Source organism: Ascidiella aspersa, chromosome 3 (assembly GCF_963924565.1).
Source record: "Ascidiella aspersa chromosome 3, kaAscAspe10.2, whole genome shotgun sequence".
Taxonomy (NCBI): Eukaryota; Metazoa; Chordata; class Ascidiacea; order Phlebobranchia; family Ascidiidae; genus Ascidiella; species Ascidiella aspersa.
In genome coordinates, this window is record NC_139449.1 from 8,973,687 (window position 1) to 8,995,146 (window position 21,460).

The following is a 21,460-nucleotide window of genomic DNA, read 5'->3' on the forward strand; positions in this document are numbered from 1 at the left end:
AGCAGTTCGCCAGTCTGTCCCATGTCTTTACGGTTAAGTTTTCGACCTTTTACAAAAAAACATTCAACCGACCAACCAATGATTTAGCTACGGTTCAATATAACTAAATAATTTCTTTAAGATTTTCTACATGTCAACATACGTTAGATTTAAGAAACTAATATTTTAGGTGTAGAAAAATTAACCTGTTGGGTTAACACCAAAGAATCGAATGGGTACTTTCAAAATGTCCGACAACAACCTGATCTACACACATTGACATCTACAATTTGGCGCCGAACACCCGATATCGACAAAAAGTATACCTTGAAATGCAGACTGGCCTGACAGTTGTGTGTAGATTGTATATTATAGAAGGTCCGTTCGTCAGCACTCTTTTTAACAGGAGACAATTTTTTTTTTAATTTTATAGTCTAAGAGAGCTGTTAGGTACTGCATCGCTAGAAAGTAACGCGCCTACAAAATGAAAAAGCAAGACGCCTCCAACTATTTAGTTGCTAATGAAATACTTGAATTTTAATAGTTTGTGCCTTACCGGTTGAACGCTAAACTAATTATTAGTGGGTTAAAGCTCCAACAATTATAAAATTATTTATTTTTTGCTGAAACATTGTTAATAGCGGAAAAATTGTATAATGTGGTGAAGTCATACGCTATAACGTATGCTTAGTAGCAAATGACACATAGAATTCATGACACAAAATAAAAGCAATCATTGGACCGTTCTGTGAAACAGGCCTAAATATATTCCCAGGTGTTGATTCCTGTGATGAAATATAACAAAAAATAAGAAAAAGAAAACTTTCTCATGACCGACACATATTTTCATTTGGAGACGCTTATCCAGGATCTTGGTTTCGGCTAATTAAAAATTTCATATAAAAGGTAACAAAGTAACATCACAACGTAAATCATAGAATGAATATTTTTGGAAACGCCTACTTTTCAAGAGCTGTGCGTAAATCAATATTCAGCTGAAATTCAGTCAAATCGTACGAAAAATGTTTGCAGTTTTATAGCAAAAGATAGCCAAAAAGTGGGCAAGGTATGTCCTGTGTCACCGACGCCCTGCGGATCTGTCCCTGGTTTTAAAGGATGAAGCTGCAAATGTGTTGGGCATAACTGTGACAATAACAAAAAATAAAGGCGGAGTAATAGCCTTTAGTAAGAAAGTAATGCTTATTTTTCTTTCGCGCTGAGATTAAAATACACAAAGTACAATTATAACATGAAACAAATTCATGTGCGATATGGCAAGAGCAGCGATGGGTCCTAATGACCTTCCAGTTGATTGCACCGTAAAGGTAAAATTAAATTAAGGCAAAACCTTTTTATTAAAAATACAAGAAGTAAAATAAAAGTGAATACATATAAGTAAGACATAGTGAAAATTACAATAAAGGTGTGAACATAACAATTCGACAACACGAAGGTCGAGAGACAAACTACAGAGGCATATAGGGATTTGATTTAAACCAGTCGAAGATACAACACGTTTCTGTCTACGTTTATAGTAACGAGCGATAATAAGACTGTGGAACAACAAGATTTCTTCTTTGCTGTAACTCCTCGATTGATCTACATCCTAAAAAAACAGCGTCAAAGCTTTATTTTATATTAACGTTTGCCTTTTAGCCCTCAAAAAATGTTCGCGTTATTTAGCCTTCGAAAGCAGATGTTTACGCTTTTCGTAACATCAATTTCGTTACATGTTAGTTGCCACATTTATTTTTCATAAACAAGGTCTGTCCACGAGGCTAGCAAAACATTCAAATTTTCACGGAAATATTTTCAACGTACTTTGATATGCAGTAGTAATGAGTCCACAGCACAATGAAATGTTTCTTTTGATTTAACCACGCAATTTTTAGATACACTTCGCAAACCATCGCGCTTATTGCAGTTAGAATTGGTTTGCATCGCCAAAAGAATGACATTAGTCCTTTAACACTGCCTTAACCTGGGCATATTTCGTATAGTACATCCCAAATCGGGTAAACGTTTCGAAACCCTTCAAAGTTTGGTTACGCTGTTTCTCGGTGTGCTCAGTCTGCGCTCACCCATAAGTTGCAGAGAAGTGCGAAACTCATCTCTTAGGATTGTTAGGACTTTTTTCACTCCATCCTCGCCCTGATATCAATTCAAAGTCTTTTTTAGAAAATTAGCAAAACGGAAAAGTATGTCAAGCAAATGTTCGCAAAGCAAAATATCGCGACATGAAAACGAAGGTCAATGTTATACTATTCGAGTTAATATAACGTTATTTTCGTCCGACCAAATTGGTTTGCAAAAGCTCCCAAATACACAAACTTTGAAACACATGATGCCATTTGCAGGTGGCATTCCAATTAAATGTTCTTCGCAGTATTATAGTTGTTACATGTCAACATACGTTAGATTTAAGAAACTAATATTTTAGGTGTAGAAAAATTAACCTGTTGGGTTAACACCAAAGAATCGAATGGGGACTTTCAAAATGTCCGACAACAACCTGGTCTACACACATTGACATCTACAATTTGGCGCCGAACACCCGATATCGACAAAAAGTATACCTTGAAATGCAGACTGGCCTGACAGTTGTGTGTAGATTGTATATTATAGAAGGTCCGTTCGTCAGAACTCTTTTTAACAGGAGACAATTTTTTTTTTAATTTTATAGTCTAAGAGAGCTGTTAGGTACTGCATCGCTAGAAGGTAACGCGCCTACAAAATGAAAAAGCAAGACGCCTCCAACTATTTAGTTGCAAATAAAATACTTGCATTTTAATAGTTTGTGCCTTACCGGTTGAACGCTAAACTAATTATTAGTGGGTTAAAGCTCCAACAATTATAAAATTATTTGTTTTTTTGCTGAAACATTGTTAATAGCGGAAAAATTGTATAATGTGGTGAAGTCATACGCTATAACGTATGCTTAGTAGCAAATGACACATAGAATTCATGACACAAAATAAAAGCAATCATTGGACCGTTCTGTGAAACAGGCCTAAATACATTCCCAGATGTTGATTTCTGTGATGAAATATAACAAAAAATAAGAAGAAGAAAACTTTCTCATGACCGACACATATTTTCATTTGGAGACGCTTATCCAGGATCTTTTTGTGTCATGAATTCTATGTGTTTTGGCTAATTAAAAATTTCATATAAAAGGTAACAAAGTAACATCACAACGTAAATCATAGAATGAATATTTTTGAAAACGCCTACTTTTCAAGAGCTGTGCGTCAATAAATATTCAGCTGAAATTCAGTCAAATCGTACGAAAAATGTTTGCAGTTTTATAGCACAAGATAGCCATAAAGTTGGCAAGGTATGTCCTGTGTCACCGACGCCCTGCGGATCTGTCCCTGGTTTTAAAGGATGAAGCTGCAAATGTGTTGGGTATAACTGTGACAATAACAAAAAATAAAGGCGGAGTAATAGCCTTTAGTAAGAAAGTAATGCTTATTTTTCTTTCGCGCTGAGATTAAAATACACAAAGTACAATTATAACATGAAACAAATTTATGTGCGATATGGCAAGAGCAGCGATGGGTCTTAATGACCTTCCAGTTGATTGCACCGTAAAGGTAAAATTAAATTAAGGCAAAACCTTTTTATTAAAAATACAAGAAGTAAAATAAAAGTGAATACATATAAGTAAGACATAGTGAAAATTACAATAAAGGTGTGAACATAACAATTCGACAACACGAAGGTCGAGAGACAAACTACAGAGGCATATAGGGATTTGATTTAAACCAGTTGAAGATACAACACGTTGCTGTCTACGTTTATAGTAACGAGCGATAATAAGACTGTGGAACAACAAGATTTCTTCTTTGCTGTAACTCCTCGATTGATCTACATCCTAAAAAAACATCGTCAAAGCTTTATTTTATATTAACGTTTGCCTTTTAGCCCTCAAAAAATGTTCGCTTTATTTAGCCTTCGAAAGCAGATGTTTACGCTTTTCGTAACATCAATTTTTTGTTACATGTTATAGTTGCCACATTTATTTTTCATAAACAACGTCTGTCCACGAGGCTAGCAAAATATTCAAATTTTCACGGAAATATTTTCAACGTACTTTAGTATGCAGTAGTAATGAGTCCACAGCACAATGAAATGTTTCTTTTGATTTAACCACGCAATTTTTAGATAAACTTCGCAAACCATCGCGCTTATTGCAGTTAGAATGGGTTTGCATCGCCAAAAGAATGACATTAGTCCTTTACTAGTTAGAATTACACTGCGCTAAACACTGCCTTGACCTGGGCACATTTCGTATAGTACACCCCAAATCGGGTAAACGTTTCGAAACCATTCAAAGTTTGGTTACGCTGTTTCTCGGTGTGCTCAGTCTGCGCTCACCCATAAGTTGCAGAGAAGCGCGAAACTCATCTCTTAGGATTGTTAGGACTTTTTTCACTCCATCCTCGCCCTGATATTAATTCAAAGTCTTTTTTAGAAATTTAGCAAAACGGAAAAGTATGTCAAGCAAATGTTCGCAAAGCAAAATATCGCGACATGAAAACGAAGGTCAATGTTATACTATTCGAGTTAATATAACGTTATTTTCGCCCGACCAAATTGGTTTGCAAAAGCTCACAAATACACAAACTTTGAAACACATGATGCCATTTGCAAGTGGCATTCCAATTAAATGTTTTTTTAAATAATTCGCAGTATTATAGTTGTTACTTCAGATTGATTAATTTTTATATGAGCAGATTTTAGTTGCTCATTAAATTGTTTGTAATAAATACATCTTCTTTAAAATGTTGAAGTATTCAGCAACAGAAATCTGAAAACGATAAAATTAAATGATATAAACCAGTGCTTCCCAACCAATGGGTTGACGCACTTCTAAATGTTAAGGTTTTCTACATTTCTGCAACAATGTAACAAAAGCGTAACAATGTGTTTTGTCGCAAGGTACGCCAGTAGTACAGATGCAAGTTTATGTAACCCAGGGGTACTTAACCTTTTTCCCCTTATTACTCATTTCTGTCCAGATCAAAGTCCCAATACCCAAAATCTAATTTTATCCATGTTGCTATTTTACCATACTAAAAATATAAAACAGCGTTATTCAACAAATTATAGCTCACTCGTCTAAACACTAACTCAAAATGCACACTTATAGCTACTGTATACTACTCCGAACAACTCCACTAAGAATACCTTCAAAAATAATAATTCTTGCGGATACAAGAAAAATCTTACTTTTACGTCACATAAAAATAAAATAAGTAAAACCGGCCACAAAAATGATTACTATGACGGAACAATTGTAAAAAAGATAAAATATCCTTGTGGTTGTTAGGTTGTTTTTCAAAAAGGTCTCAAAACATCAAAAACGAGTGTAAGTAGTAAAACAACTAACCACTTACAGCTGTGACATTGTTTGTTACAACCATAATTCTAAATATTCTGGTTCAACTGATTACCCACCTTACCCACATGTGGGTAATTACCCATAGGTAAAGAACAGCTGATGTAACCGTTAAACTATATTTGCAATTAGTTGCGTTTTAAATTATTGCTAAACAATTTGGCCATATGTCATTGTGTCTAAAATAGGCCTACCAGATGTCCTCTTTTAGGAGGATTTGTCCTCTTTTCTCAAGAGAAGTGAATGGTCCTCCGAGAACGCTAAAAAATTCCCAAATGTCCTCTTTTTTCGCATTTCGAGATAGTTGCTTATACTTTTAACAATACTTTTAGGCTAGACGTTGTATTTATTTCCAAAAATATACTGTAGCCATAAAACGTGCTGAATTACTGCTTTGAAAAAGGTTTTCCAACAAATTAGCCTACCAGCCCTACATTCTTGATTGTTACCGTATTGCAAACATTGTGCCAGAAAAATTGAAACAGAACCTTACATGTAAAAAGGCCCATTAATAAAGCAAAGGTGTGAGTTTTGCAGCCCAAGCCTACTATTAGTGCCAATGTACGTGAAAGAAATGTTTAGTGAACTGTTAAAGATCGCGCAATTTTACTTTAGCATTTTGGACCATAATGCAAATGTTAAAGCATTTTTTCTTTGATGTACCCACAACAATGGTGCAAAAACAAAGATACAGCCTATTAGTTGAATCAGTTTCGAGCATCGGCTCTCTTTGAGTGCTGAAAATATGGTAGCCCTAGTTTAAGACTTTCATTAAAAGTGGTCGCTAACTGAAAAAGGTTGGGAAGCGCTGATTTAAACGATATACAACTCAACCCCTTTTCGGAAATCTAATTTCGAAGCCTTGTCAGGCTTTGCCAACTTACATTGTATGCTAGGCCCCATACAGCAGGTCTACCAATAAACACGGCTCTTGCGCCCAAAGCTAGAGCCTTCAGTACATCGGTGCCAGTTCGAATACCGCTATCCAAGTAAACCTCACATCGTTCGTTCACTGCCGTCACTACTTCACCAAGTGCATCTATCTTCAAAGCATTTAAAGACGTGCATTTATTATTTATTGTGAATGCCACCATACCTGAACACTTGTTCTAACACCAATCAACATTTTGTCTGGATCTTTGTTTTTCTTTTGATTATCATCAAATGCTTTTCTCCACCTTTCGGTCACACGAAACTTAATTGTAAACGAAGGTGTGATTTCAGTTTCACTTACTGAGGCAGGAACACAATCAATATTCCGACCACCGTGGTTTGACACAAGAATCCCATCAACGCCATGCTCTACTGCCTTTGCTGCCATCTCACCTAAAACGATAAGATATTTATCACGCATAACATATTATAATTTATTTTTAGGGAATATCAAAATTATGTGATTGCTGATTTACAAATTGGAAACTAGCCGCACAATTTTTTTTTTTTGAAAACGCCTTTTTCAATATTTGAAAGATTGTATTTAAAAGGCGCCATTGCGACTTTTTCCGTCATATACCACATGCTTTAACTCACTCTAATCATACACAGAGAGTTTGTTTCAAAATGCTTACCAATAACAGCCAAAATCAAATTCCTCAATATTCCCAAATATTTCGCGGCACCCTTAAGCATTAAAAATGGCACCCCAGGATACCGCACCCCCTGCTTTAACTTAGTTTTTTTTTTATCAAACTAAAATGTTTTACGTACCCGTAAGAATGCCCTTTACAACAATTGGCAGCTTTGTAATGCTTCTTAACCACCTTATTACCGACCATTGTAGAGATAGGTCCGCCATTGAGTCGACGAACTTGCTGAAAACAACGGACTTTTCCCAACTTTTATTGCCAATATTCGGAAATCTACAAGAAAAACTATTTAGCATGCATTAGCAACTTTTTTTGGAACTGTTTTTATTTATTTTGAAATAATATTTTTTTATTTTTTTTAAATTATTATTTTTTAAATCAAGTGGTATTTTTATGCAACATCTTGATAAATTTCAATTTAAGGATTTCTATAACGCTACTTTTAAACTGAAAAAAAATGGCCAACTGTAAATGACTATAGCGCGAATAAAGAAATAAAGAGAAAACAAACTAAATTAACACAAGTGAATATTTTAATTACGACTTGGTCTGCTCACAAAAATCTCTCATAATTGCATAGAAATAAACATTTTAATTATGCCAGTGTGGTCACTATAGACTTGTTCGCTGTTTCAAACAGAAGTAATTTCCGGCAACGAATATCGGGATTAAATCCGAAATTTGATGCGAATAGCCTGTAACTTACTTCAGGTTAGAGGGCATTGCAAAACCGTTCCGATCAAGTTCAGTTTTTCTGTTCGGGCCCAAAGAATCGACAGTTAGAAATATCGCCTTAAAACCACATTCTTCGGCCCTTTCTACCAATTTGCGTGTTAGGTCCCGATCCTAAAATCAAAAAAGCTGTTCATATTCTGCATTTGCCGATTCAAGACGTTAAACGTAATAAAACGCAGCATAGAATGTATGTTTTTAAATTTTGAATTACCTTGTTAACATAAATTTGCATCCATCGTAATGAGTCACCGGTTTTACTTGCAATCTCCTCAATACTTGTATTTGCAAATGAAGCCAACATAAATCCTGTTCCCATCGATGCAGCGGCTGTAATGAATATATATTACAGCTGTAGCTTAACTTAATGGGCGTTATTTGCCACTGTTTAAAGATTAATAGTTCAATTTCACACAAAAAAAGGCGTACTAAACCACGCTTTGCTGTCTAAAAGAGAGTTTTTGCTAATTTTTGTAGAACGCTTCTCTACTAAGATCATACAGTATTATTGTTTAATCAAACTTATTATTAATATTCTTGAAATTATCTTATTTATAGATAAATGACAAATAAACTAAAAACAGAATAATTCCTTGCTAAGTATAACTGTTTGAAATTACAGCCAGCTGTGGTGGAAACTAAAATAGCCTACCTGGTTTACGTCAAACTGCATTAGACGACAGACGCTGTCATGCCGTTCAATAATGTAAAAAAATCGCGTATAGTTTGGTTTGCAAATACTGTTATGACGCAAGTTCTCCATCAAGACAAGACTGCAGAATCGGGGTAGGACTCGGGACTCGACTGAGTCGGTTTGTTTTGCTTGAGTCGGGCTCGGGACTCGAGTAAAACTACATGTAATGCCCGAGTCGCACGTTCGATGTGCGCAAGTGCATTACTAAATTTGGAGAATAATAAGGCCGCAAACGGTAAGTTGTAAAGTGTAATAGCAGACAGTCAAACATTAACCAATCAATCGTGTATTGTTGGTGGGTGAATTATATGACACCCCTACAAGTGGACCGCTGAATATCCACCTTGGTTCCGTTACCTAAATGGATAAAATAAAGACTCTAAGGTCGGAGCCGGACTAAAATGGTAATAAACATATTTTAGTTTGTAAATGTTGTTTACCTTTAGCGACGGCAAGTTCCCCGTCGGGGTGAGCCATCTTGTTCATCGCTGTTGCTGAAATGCAAACCGGAAAGGAAATCTTTGAGCCGAGAACCGAAGTGGATATATCAACCGAAGAAACATCGTTAAGTACAGTTGGGCGCAAGAGATATCTAAAAGTACTTTAAGGGTAATACAATTCTGCAACAACACTAAGTTTAGGCATGTTCAGCAGTGTCGTTATCTTTTTAAGTCAAAAAAAAGTTGGCCCAAATGACTTGTCTCAACTTAAGTCTTTTGGACAAATAAATTGACTTGACTTAAATATTTTGGACCAATGACTTGGGTTTAAATTATCCAAAGGCGAAAACACATATATATACCGCAGGCAAACAATAAAAGAGAGAAAAACAAAAATGGCAACAATGAACCACACGTTCTAAACCACGAGGCGCGATAAAACGAGATTACTACGAGATTAGTTGCAATTATATTGCCCTGAAGAAGATTGCCCGAATAGGTGGTCGAAACGTTGAAACTTTAATCATTTTTTTGCCGGAAGAACAATTCTACCATTAAAACAATGCCTGGCAGCAACAGCATATTCATTACAATCCGTTTATTATCAACTAATTTGAAGCGCAATGAATCTCTTTTAATTTCAAGCTTTGTTCACCAGAACGCCGTATCGACTTACTTCCACCGCACTGAACACTGACTAAATAAATTTATTTTAAATAAACCACAAACCGTTTAAATGCTACATTGTTGTCCTGAAGTGTTTGTTGATCGTCTGCCCCGGTTCGATAAAACATCCAGGAGTTCTTTGGAAGTTTTTCGCGAGCTATAGTTTCAAAATCCCTTATACAAATCGGTTCACCCATATCCAAAACTTACTTTTGCTGCGTAAAAAACATATTCTAGTGGTTAGAGAATATTTTTAGAAAAAAAGATGTAAGGACTACACAGACTTAGAACCGTCGTTTTTCTCCAACTGCATTACAAAATAAATCGTGCGGGAAGTTTGAAATCTCGTTTGCAATTCGCGTGCCGTCCTTTCATTACAGGGTTTCCAATTTCTTCATTCTGAAATGCTTTCTAACGTTTCTTTAGCTACAGAAAGTTTTGACGAAGTTACATCTTTATTTTTTATGTGGGACCGATTTAACAAGTGCCGCGAGGCCGCAGCCCTAAGACTGTGTCTACCAACTTTAAATACGTAAGTGTAAACAAATGTTGCGCTGTGGCTCAATCTATCAACAATTATGCTTGCTCTTAAAACTATTTTGTACGGCCGCCATGTCTCCATGTTTTCACGGCAGCGCTTAGACCAGTGGTCGGGCTACAAATGCTCTTTTAGGAAAGCTACCTTTTTTACTGTGTAAATGCAAAAACTTGTCCCTGCTCGTGCAACTACCGTTCCAGTATGAGTTTCGTATCCATGGTAAATCTTAAGTCCAAATTCGCCGTTTATACTATAGGTTCTGTTGCGCCGCTCATAAACTCTACAAAGTGCAATTTCTGTCAAATCGAACCGTATAGGCTAAACACAGTTTTACTGAGAAATATCCTATTTTACATCACTATATTTTTAAAATGCATCTTTTTATGTGCCAAACGCACCACGTCTCTTTTCTTATTAAACGTTTTGCCAATTGTTCTTGACTTGCATAATATGGCGCCTAACTTCGCTTGTCAACTGCAGATTTCAAAGGTTAATTAACGTCATGACGTAACTTTAATCAGATCGTGATTCCGCCCTTGGCATGCCTGTATGACAAATTAGTGAAACGACAGTTAAGAAACAGCTTTCCTAAAGAGGTAGGCCTACGCAAACGTTTACGATATGCCAGGACCTTAAAAGCACGGTGTCGTGAAAAAGCAACTAAACGAATATCAGTCCTTTGGATTAATTAAGAAAGCAGACGAGAAAACGAATTCTATAACTAGGACAAATCATATGCAAACGTTTCAATATCATTATTTTGCTTGTTTTAGCACAGCAAAGACGTAATTTACTATCGGATAGGGCCGCTATACTTTTTGCTCAAAATATCGGATATCAGTAGCCAGGACCCATTTACGAGCACATTTAAATGTATATTTTCTCTGGCATGACCTTTTTGACTTAAAGTTAAATGTTTTAGGATTGACTGTGGGTTGGACTTACGAACTGTAAACTCTGTGTGTGAAGCCCAGTGCTTTTTGCAACGGAAGGCACTCGAGGATTTTTTTTCCAGGAAGTGAGTAATTATAGTGTGGGTATTTAAAATATTGAAACTGCATCTAAAATTTCAAGTAGTCCTGTCGAACTTCTAGTATAAAGTGGTATGTGCTGGTTGGGTACTATTTAAAACATTTATATAAAATGAGTATTGCCAAGAGCTGTGGTTCTCAACATTTTCTGGCCCACACCAACCTTTGTGACTTTTTCGCAAGACTGCGTGCCACTTGCTTTTAAAAAATGGCTAAAAACTACTTTCAATGTTGTGGCAAAGCGAAAATAGAACTTAAGGCAGTGATAAAAGTGTTACAGATGTATTATATTTTCCTAACTTGCCATAAAACCTGTAAACTCGCACCACCTATAAACCTGTGTATTTCAATGCTCACTCTCTGCAAAACCTTTTTTGAATGCTCGCTCGCTACAAAATCACTAATAGTGGCACTGTATTAGAGCCTTATATCTACTGAACTAAAGGTTTCGAACATGCAATAGTCGTTAAAATGCCTACCCTACGACCTTGAGTCCTCAAACACTCAACTTAAGCATATAGGGTTATGATTGCGGCATTGGTAGCATCTTTCTGTGGCCCTGAAACTAGGTGATAACCGCCCACTATGGATCAACTTTTGAAAATACAATTGTACCAGACAGCGCGCAGAAAAAATGATATGTAAGGTATGGCGTATCGATCTTGACGTAATGTTGTGACGTCATTCCTAAAAATTTCCATGCGCTTCGGCAAGAAAATCGTTGTACTTTTTTTTAAGCTTATAGGTCAACCATTTAAAAATGTCCGCGGACGCCAGTTTGCAAACAACTGGCTCAGAGCAGGGCTCAACAAACTATACAACCTGTAAGAACCGAACCTACTCGCCAGTATAATTCCTCCTGCCCTTACAACAAAGTTAGCAAAACGCAGATATTATTCTACATTAAATGAATTGTTTGTCGGAGGAAAACAAATTTTAGCACACTATATATTTTGGTAAATATTTTTTTATTAAAGGACGAAACAAAATATTATATGTTCAATCCTTCTTATTCGGCTAGCAATCTCCAGCCATTTCAGAAATCAGGATCTTTATACAAATAAAATTACTGACCCCAGGCCAATAGCGTGGGGTGAAAACTACTTCAACAGGAAACACATCGACGTGATTTTGTTACAGTTTATTCTGCACTTAAAATAGGTACTGCGAAATACGGGTTTCTGTATTCATGATTATAGGTGGCTATAGTATCGGTTAAATCAAGCAGCACATCGTACGCTTTGCGTTTAGGCAATGCGGAGATCAGCAAGAGAAGACTCAAGAGACTTAACATCCCACACAATCATGTTTCCATCCATTCCAACGGTTGAGAACTTGTTGGGTGCGTACATCACAATCTGTAATCAGAATCAATAGCTCATAAAAAGCAAATTTTTGCACCATTGAAAATGGCTTCATTAACAACGGAAGTGTAATTTTAAGGTTCCTTTTGGTTTCGTGCTACATATAACTATACGATACAAAAATTGATCGAAGAAAAAGCACAGGCTAAAGCTAATATTTGCCTATCAATTTCGGTCATTTTGGTATTTGTCTACACTTTGCTATAGATGCTAGTAGGATAATACATTTGGACCAGCGGTTCCCAAACTTTCATAAAAATTTTGCCTGGCGCACCCTTTTATTATTTTGATATTTCGCGGCCTTATAAAAATTCAAGGGTCAGTTGGCCCATGTTTCTTGTAGTACACTATTGCAGTCACGATTCTTTCTAATGTAACTTTCTAACCGTTACTAATGCGAACGATTCGCTGATAGCAGGTAGTAAAGCATAATAGATGCTTTATGATGTCACTAGAGTCATTAACAAACACGCTATATTATCGAACAATAAAGCATGAGTAAAGACTAAAAATGTTTTGAACATAGTTTAATTCTAATGTTTAAAAAAATTAAAGACTAACTCTCCTTGGGGACCCTCTGAAATTGTTGTACGGACCCCAGTTTGGAAACCGCTGATTTGGACGATTGCGACTGATCATTTTAAAAAATCCCACTTATATCAAAACGCAAAACATACTGTCTGTAAAACATTATTTTCTAAATGCCAATAGTATTTAGGCTGATTCAAATTATATTTGGGGTTTTACAACAATTGCTCAAAATTTAACCCAAATTTTGTGTAGATTATTCCTAGAGTTTGATGTGTGCCGAAATATTTGTTAAAAAATTTAAAAAACTTCGTCGTTAAAAAAATCGCAACCAAATTTTTTTGCATTTTTTTCTAGATTTCTAATGTGTGTCTTTGTATTTTTTTCTAGATTTGCATTGGGTTGTTGTTGTTGTTGTTAAAAACTAAAAAATATTAGTTTACTTTAATCAACCGAATAAACTCCGTGTCGGTTGGAACAAAAAAAAATAATAAGCAATAAAGTGCCTCCTGTTGATCAGGGCTATCAGTGGGTGTGGTGGGTTAGGCACTAGGCAGTGGAATTACCTGGGTGACGGCGTTCTTGTGCTTGGTCTCCATGTTGCTACCCCCGGTCTCGACGGAGCCCTTCTTGTCCATCATCTTGAACATGTTCATGGCCGACACCTGCTTACCGGCGCCGCCTCCCTTTGGCGGTTGGTCAAGTTTGCATTGGAAGGATAGGGAGCCGTTGCTCACTGTGAAGTGCATTGGGTTGCAGTCGTGGCCCTGGAAAGTTGTTAGCACAGAGTTTAATCATTTAGTTAAATTGTTAGAGGGGGGTGTGCTGCGTTCATTTATAGTAGCGAAACTGGGGTCAGCGGACCAGCTGGGGTCCGTACAACAGTTTCAGAGGGTCCGCAATAAGAATTAGCCTTTATGTTTTTAAAAATTAGGCTTTAGCGAATGTTTTTAAACATTATCTGTCATCATTATTAGTCTTTAGTTATGCTTTATTATTCGATTGTGTTGTGTTGTATGCGTCTCTTGTAACATCATTAAGCATATATTATGCTGTACTATACCTGCTATCCGCGAATCATTCTCATTAGTTAGAAATTTGTTACATTAGAAAGAATCGTGACTGCATTGGTGTACTGCAATAAACATGGGTCAACTGACCCTTGAATTTATAGGGCCGCGAAACAACAAATTGCAAATGGTCCACCAGGCAAAAATTTTTTTTTTTTTTAAGTTTGGAAACCGATGGTGTGTAGGAAGGGTCTTGTGAGTACTTTAAGCTTTTTGTAAAATTGAAAAGAGGGGAGTGCACTGCGTTCGTGTTTAGGAAGGGTCCGGATGACGCACATTTGTTTTTTTAAAATACATTTCTAATTCAATGATTAAAAAATACATTTCTTCGCTTTTTTAGCGAACATGTTGAGGTTTTGGTTAGTTTGAGAAAAGGTGCTGTTTTTGGTGGTCAGATACGTTAAGTTTGGTAATAAAGAACATGGAAATGCATTTTTTTTTTTTTTTTAATTTTGATTTATGGACTATGAGTGGTTTTGAGGAAGAGTGCGCTGTGTAGACAGAGTCAGAGGGGAGAATGCGCAAACTATCTGTAGGCAGATTGATGAAGATTTTAGCGCAACCATAGCAGGTTTTTGTCACACTTTGTTTTTACCTATATCAAGGTGACATTTAGGCAACCGCTTAGCAGTATTAAGTTAAAAGTAAGGGTTTATCAAAAATACAATAAAAATGACTTTTCCGCCTTGAGATAAATACAGAATTAAATAAAACTTATATTAAAATGGCGAGCTTACTGCAGCGACGATGCTATTCTCAGTAATCCAGATGCAGTCGTTGAAGGGCAAGTACTCGGTTGTGATGGAGAGCGACTGACTGTCGGCACCCCCGGTTCCCACTAGCATCGCACTGCCGTGAGAAACCATGGCCAGCTGCTCCCCGCTCGGCGAAAATGACACTCCGTGGACCTGGAAATGTAATAGGCGGTTGGCATTGGAGTCTAGGCGGTTGGCATTGGAGTCTCTTTCAGTCTTCAGCTAAAGAAGACTTGCACAACTAGATAATTCTAGTTTCATTGTTCAATGAATTAGAGCATAATGCGGCCAATTCTAATTCTAATCTAATTCGGAATTTTACAAAATGCTACTTTTTTTAGTTTCTTAATCAAAACAAAAAATTTGAAAAAAAATTCGTGCACCTGAGAAAGCAATAAGTCTTCCAAGAACATTGTACTGTAATAATAAATATCAAAATAAAATGTTTTTTTTCAAAAAAACAAAATGTTTTTAGTAAATTTCTTGAATAGTCTTGTATTGTGAATTGTGATGAACTTATTCAAACAATAGAATCCCCCGAATATTGTATTTCTGTAAAAGTGTCAAAATTGAGAAATATATAAGTTAAATGCATCACAGCTTACATTATATGGACTCTATAGCGTTTTAAAACTGCATTCCAGTTTTTTATAAAGACTTGTCAATGACAACTTGTAGGTTTTTAAAGACCTAAAATTGGATCTCTCCTAATTTTTTTAATATATTTCGAAAACAAAACAGTATTTATGCTACTGTCAACACAAAAAATATTTCTTTCTCAACACACTTTCGAACTGCCCTAATATTAACTACCTCAATAGTTAAAATAAAACAAACCAATATTTTCACACTTTAGGCTTTTAGGACCTACCCATCCAGAAGAAGGCATGGCAAACTCTTTCATCACATTGCCAAAGTTCATTTTCTTTCCCCATACTGTTGCACTTGGCTTGGGATTAATCTCCTTGATGTAGGCTGAGAATACATAGGTCTTGTAGTCACAGCACCCGGCAGCAAGCAAGATGTTGTTCTGGTGCCAATCCAAAGTCACAATAGTAGATCTGTTATACCAATGTAAAATGTTAATTGCATGCAATATCACTGTAAACACAGCTTTTTAGGCTATAAAATCTCATTATATTTTAACAAGAAAAAATATGTATAATATAGCACTATAGCACCACATACATTAACCATTAACAACTTAACCAGTCTACATCAGTACACAGTTTAACTTAAGATCAACCCATGAAACAACCAGGAAAATAGAGTTACACTTCATATAAAGCTGATAAATTCACCTTGAGTAGTATTAATACAATCAATAAGCAGAAAGATTAAATTATTTAAAACACATGAGCATAATGGTTGGAGGTTGTAGGAAGACGTAATAAGAATATCAAAGCCCATACAGAAGCAGAAGTTGATGTTGAAAATGAATAAAGAGTTATTCGAGGGCTTTGACATTCTTATTACGTATTTAAAACACCTTTCAACAAATTTTATTAATTATGATTACTAAGATGATAATAAATCTAATGCCATCATTGGATTAACACACAAAAAAAAATAATAACTTGCAAAAATTTGAATTTAAGATTAAAGGAGAAACAGGTTAACGTTTCTTAAAAAAAATTCTGTTTTCACACTTGGATCAAAATTGAAAAATCTGAGAAACACGCACTCATTACTTATTTCACCAAACATACCAACCTTATAGGCTTCTTGATGTGCTTGCTAACCCACCAATTATTGTCGGCTTCAAAGTAGCATACAGATATCATCCGGGAAGAGCTACCCACTGCAAACTTGTCTTCCAACGGCGACCACTTGACACAAGTGGCAGCTCGGTTGATGCGAAGAATAACCAGCTCCTGGACCCAAACTCCTTCGGTCAGCTGCCAAACGTAAGCATTACGGTCGGCGCCGCAAGTAACAATGCGGTTGGTTTTTGGGGCCCAATCAATACCTGCATGAAGACACAGAATGGGTTAAAAAATTTGGGCCTGAATTTACAAGACTTGTGTACAAGTGTACATTGTAATTATATGTGTGGTTTTTTGCTTAAAAAAGAAATAAAGTATTGCTTAGAAGAAAACATTAATTTTTTTTCCACCTGCTATACCTTTTTATCTAGTTGTGTTTTTATCCTGCAGGTAATTTTGATGCCTGACATTTATAAGTCAAACAGGTTGTTAAATAACAAAAAATAAATCATAAGTAAAGACCAGAATTACATTAAACATCAAAATTTTAGGTTGTTTAAAAGATCTAATTTTTCTAAACGTTTTCGAGCATTTGAAGTATAATATGAATCATGTATTGTTCTGGTAAGAGTTTTACACCGACCTGTCACTTTCAAAGTGTGTTCACTCAGCGTGTGAATGAGATCCCATTTCTTGCCGGTTTTCTTAAAAATCTGCACATCATTGTCATTGAGACTGACGGCAACCTGAGAGCGATCTTGGTTGTAGGCGTGACAGGTTATGGGCTGCACACCGAAACTAAAAACCTCGGTCATTCTGGATGAGTGAGTCTAAATAATTAAGTAACCTTATTTCAAATACTGCCCACTGTCATACAACTACTCTGCCCACTGTCATACAACTACTACTTAATAATACAATGTATGTGGCTATATTGCAAAAATATACTTTATTCATCCAATGTTGCAAGTATGACTAGTTGGCGTGTTCAGGTGTGCACCTAAGTTTATTTGGAAAAATATACCAAAAGAAAGCATACAGCTCGAAAGTTCACCGTGTATTATTAACTGAAGTAAAAAAGGGCACTGGTCTACCACTGTGGAAAATATGGCAAGTGCACCCCCCAAAAAATCTGAATTGCACCCCCAATATGTAAAACGCTGGTGCGGCATACATTTACAGTACAATGAGTGCATCGGAAAATCATAAAGTGCACCCATAATATTTTTGACCTTTGTTGCACCCAGTTACCCATAGTTTTTCAGACGTGCACTGGTCTAGAATCCAACCACAATAATCAACGCACACTATTTGGGTTAAAGTACAAGTTAGCGTTTGGGTGTGTACTGTGTGTGGGTCAAGTATTATTATATTCATTATTTAGGAATAATACTTGACCCAACCTTACTCAAAACGCTAACCCACAAGCCACACCCTAAATTCTAACCCACATAACGTGCGTTGTGGTAGGATTCTAGACCACCGCCCTTAACACATCTATGTTGTTTTTATTTACTTTGCTATATTTAAGAAGACTTACCTTTCGTATTTAGAAAATGTAAAGTTAAGTACAAGAATAAATCCGCGGACTCTGGTCAGTCAACGCGAATAAGTGAAATATAAATGTATAGAGATTTTCAACAACTTGAAAATCTAAAAAAACAAAACAGTCAAATTTAGCAATACCGAATAACGTACACAAAGTTTAACATACAAGTTTCTTAAGCACGAATGGTCTTTCTGTCTGTCCCAACTATTAACCTAAGTTACGCATTATATGCTTATTTTTATCACTTTTTTAGACTTAACTAAGATGCACTTTGTACTTCAATTTATTAAAAAAAAACGTCATTTGCCGGAAATAAGATTAAACCTCATGAACGCATGGAGACTTTTATATTAGCAACGGTATTTTCGTTGGCATTCTACTTGCAGAAGACACAATGAATTGCTGTCAGCTGACAACAGAATTTTTACGACGAAAACAGTTGTTTTTCGAATGTTTTTTACAATAAACTTGGTATTTTTCTGGATGTAAGGCGTTATGTTTGTTTATTCTCCAGCACTTCCTTAATATTATCATACAACGATCGATGCAATTATCCAATTTTCTAAACAGGGTTGCCCAATCTAGGTACCATATTAGGACTCCATCAAAAATACTGAAATCAAAATACCATATTTGCGCAAATAAAACACTGTTCGGAATAAACACAAATAGGACTGATACTAATAGTCGGAAGAAGACCTTGGTCCTTCGATAGAATGTATACAGCAGAAAACAATCTAAACCACTTCCCCAAACCCTACCCTTAACTTGATTACTTACATACTCCACGAAAATTATTTCACCCGTAACCCAAATTATAACCTCACCAATGATTTTAAAGCCGAACATGAACGTCGATGGCAGAACGGAGCATTCCTTTAATACCAAAGGAGATTAATTGCCTTGACAAAAATCAGTAATTTTGTCGTTGTTAAACAAAATTTAGACCATTATAAGCTGTCATTATGTTTCATCGCCCCATGTAAGTTTGCGGCGTTTTATAGCTGGTGATTAATATAACGTTAAAAAGTCAGTTATATGCAGCCTATTGCACTTGACAAAAAAGTTAAATTCTTTAAAAAAATAACCACCACTAGTAACAAACTAATCCGCAAATTAACGTATTGTTTTATAATAGGCCAGGGGGTAACTTTTTTCTTGGGACAATTTTGGAAAAAAATTGTACTTGCGAAGCACTCATCAAAGAAATTTAACTTTTATTTACATTTATTTATCATAAAAAGATCATAAAATCCTAATGTGATGCCGCCTCAAGTCAATGAGAATTCCATAATGCCGAAAGAAATCAGCGCCGAGGATTGGCTGTGTGACGTTGGCCAGTATGAAATTCCATGAAAACTTTTCGAGGAAGACGAGGTTGATTTTCCGGGTGCCATAAGTATCTATTTTACTACCATTTGCCGCAACAAGTTGGAGATTCTTTTGACAGCCATTGCGATCCATTCGTGTCCCAGGCATTACGCTCACAGAGGCACCGGAATCAACCAAGTATGACCGACCAGCTGCGTGGTCAATGATATACAAGAGGCAGCGAGAATGACCAGAGGCATTAACCGCCATTAGTGGCTGATCAAAGCGTTTCCCGCAAAGCTGCACGGTGGAACGCACTTCTTGGAGTTGTCCCCGAAGCGACGGTGATACCAACACAACAGCCATGGAAATGCAATTTTACGCGCAAAAGGTTGTTGTCGATTGAAGTTTGAACTTCTTTTAAATGCTGCAACGTCGTATTGAATTTGATCGACCACTGCACACGTTGGTTGAGGATCTAATAAATCAATGATGCTGTCTGCTTTTTCAGCGAGATCTTCTAAATCTAAATCTAGGGTTGAAAGAACAGTTCTTAAATTAGCAGGAAGTCTTTGCAGAAAAACCTCGCGGAGGATTTGCTTAGCTTCGACGTCACCGAGTAGATGCTCCATGTTACGTAACATTAGTGACGGCTTGCGGTCGCCTAGATCAGTGGTTGCCAACGCACGGGTCGCGTCCGAAAATTGGGTCGCCTGAATAATGTTTTGGGTCGCTTGTTTTTAGGCATAAAAGTTCTTGGACGAAAAAATAACAATAAAAAAGGTTTAAAACATGAAGAGATCTCAAACTGGAAATTTAAATATAAGTCACGAAGCGTTTTATGTCAAGACATCGGAAAGCTTTCTAGCATGTTCGTAGTGCAATAACATTTAACAGTTTTCCTTTTAATTGTTGTTATTATATTATTATTATTGTTATTGCTAAGTGACCTATATTTCAATTAATTATTAGGCTTACGAAAAATGGTAAAACGATCATACAATAAAGATGGTAGTTGAAGCCGACATGAAACTCATTGACAGCAAGCGAGCACAGCTATCCCATTAGTGATTTAATAAATATATTATTTTCGGAAAAATGTAATGCCTTTGTAGTGCAGTTTATTTGTAACACAATGTTGAATGGCTTTCAAAAAATATTACGACAATTTGCTTGGGTCGCAAGATTTGAATTTTCTGAATTTTTCTTATAAAATTTGTCGCCTTGAAAACGTGTTGGGAACCACTGGCCTATAGATCCTCATGTCGCAAACACTTTTGAAGTCTTTGGTGTTGCGATATGCCGATTCTTCTTATTAGTACTTCTTTTAGTCTTTCAAATGGTTCATCACGTGAAGGGTGCTTAATTATGTCTCTTACAACAGTTGCGATGTCTAGTGAGAAAGCAGCAACCACGTGGTTAAATTTTGTAGGCGATTGCGTGATACCTTTTACGCTAAATTGCGCCTCGACTTGTAGGAACCAGAGTTCTGGGTCTCGTGGCCAAAACGGCGGTATTTTTATAGTAACTGCTGTTATAGTATCTTCTGCCATTGCTAAACGTTGTGTGAAAATTCGTCCAGAAAAACTTCGTTCACGTCGGCGGTCACCATTTGTAGGAGCACATAAAACACAACCTTTCAGCCGCACGTAGTTTATTCGAGTGGCCTTACATTCCTACACAACGAGACACAGCGAGGCACAAGAGACACGTGTCGCGTGTCGCGAATACAAGTATTAAACAACACGCTATACAGTACTAATAACTGGAATGTGCATGCTAAAGGAAAACAACGTTTGTAATTATTTTATTGACGCAAACAAATGGTATACTTAACGATATAATTGTGCGACGCCCTTGTAAAATTAAAACGACACACCAGGGCGTCGCGACGCACAGTTTGAGAAACCAGGTAGGCCTACTAGGCCTAGGCCTATATGTGTGTTTGTTACATCCTCAAACAGGTGAGATAAGAGCCAACACGTAAATCAATTACAGCATCATGGATTTTCATTAGCTGTAATATCTATTTCAGGATCGCAATAATCCTTTTAAAATGTCTACCTAAAAATTCAAACAGAGCTCCCCTTTCACAGTATTTTTGGAA

General features: G+C 36.4%; 2 protein-coding genes across 2 annotated transcripts; both read right to left on the minus strand.

The window, feature by feature from the left end:
- Positions 1-1,508: 1,508 nt before the first annotated feature.
- On the minus strand, positions 1,509-9,698 carry LOC146159072 (2-Hydroxyacid oxidase 1-like). Its single transcript, XM_083384373.1, has 9 exons — positions 9,565-9,698; positions 8,836-8,987; positions 7,916-8,031; positions 7,676-7,815; positions 7,091-7,242; positions 6,618-6,709; positions 6,268-6,426; positions 2,061-2,130; positions 1,509-1,585 (listed from the first exon to the last, which is right to left on the minus strand). Exons 1-9 carry the CDS (start codon positions 9,696-9,698, stop codon positions 1,509-1,511), a joined length of 1,092 nt encoding a protein of 363 aa, XP_083240499.1.
- A 2,470-nt stretch (positions 9,699-12,168) lies between these two features.
- LOC146159073 (actin-related protein 2/3 complex subunit 1A-B-like) lies at positions 12,169-18,182 on the minus strand. The gene is made up of 7 exons (XM_083383775.1): positions 18,034-18,182; positions 17,137-17,323; positions 16,501-16,756; positions 15,659-15,848; positions 14,770-14,940; positions 13,529-13,729; positions 12,169-12,428 (listed from the first exon to the last, which is right to left on the minus strand). The coding sequence occupies exons 2-7, from the start codon at positions 17,306-17,308 to the stop codon at positions 12,318-12,320; spliced, it is 1,101 nt and encodes a 366-aa protein (XP_083239901.1). The 5' UTR covers positions 17,309-17,323; positions 18,034-18,182; the 3' UTR covers positions 12,169-12,317.
- Positions 18,183-21,460: the final 3,278 nt, after the last annotated feature.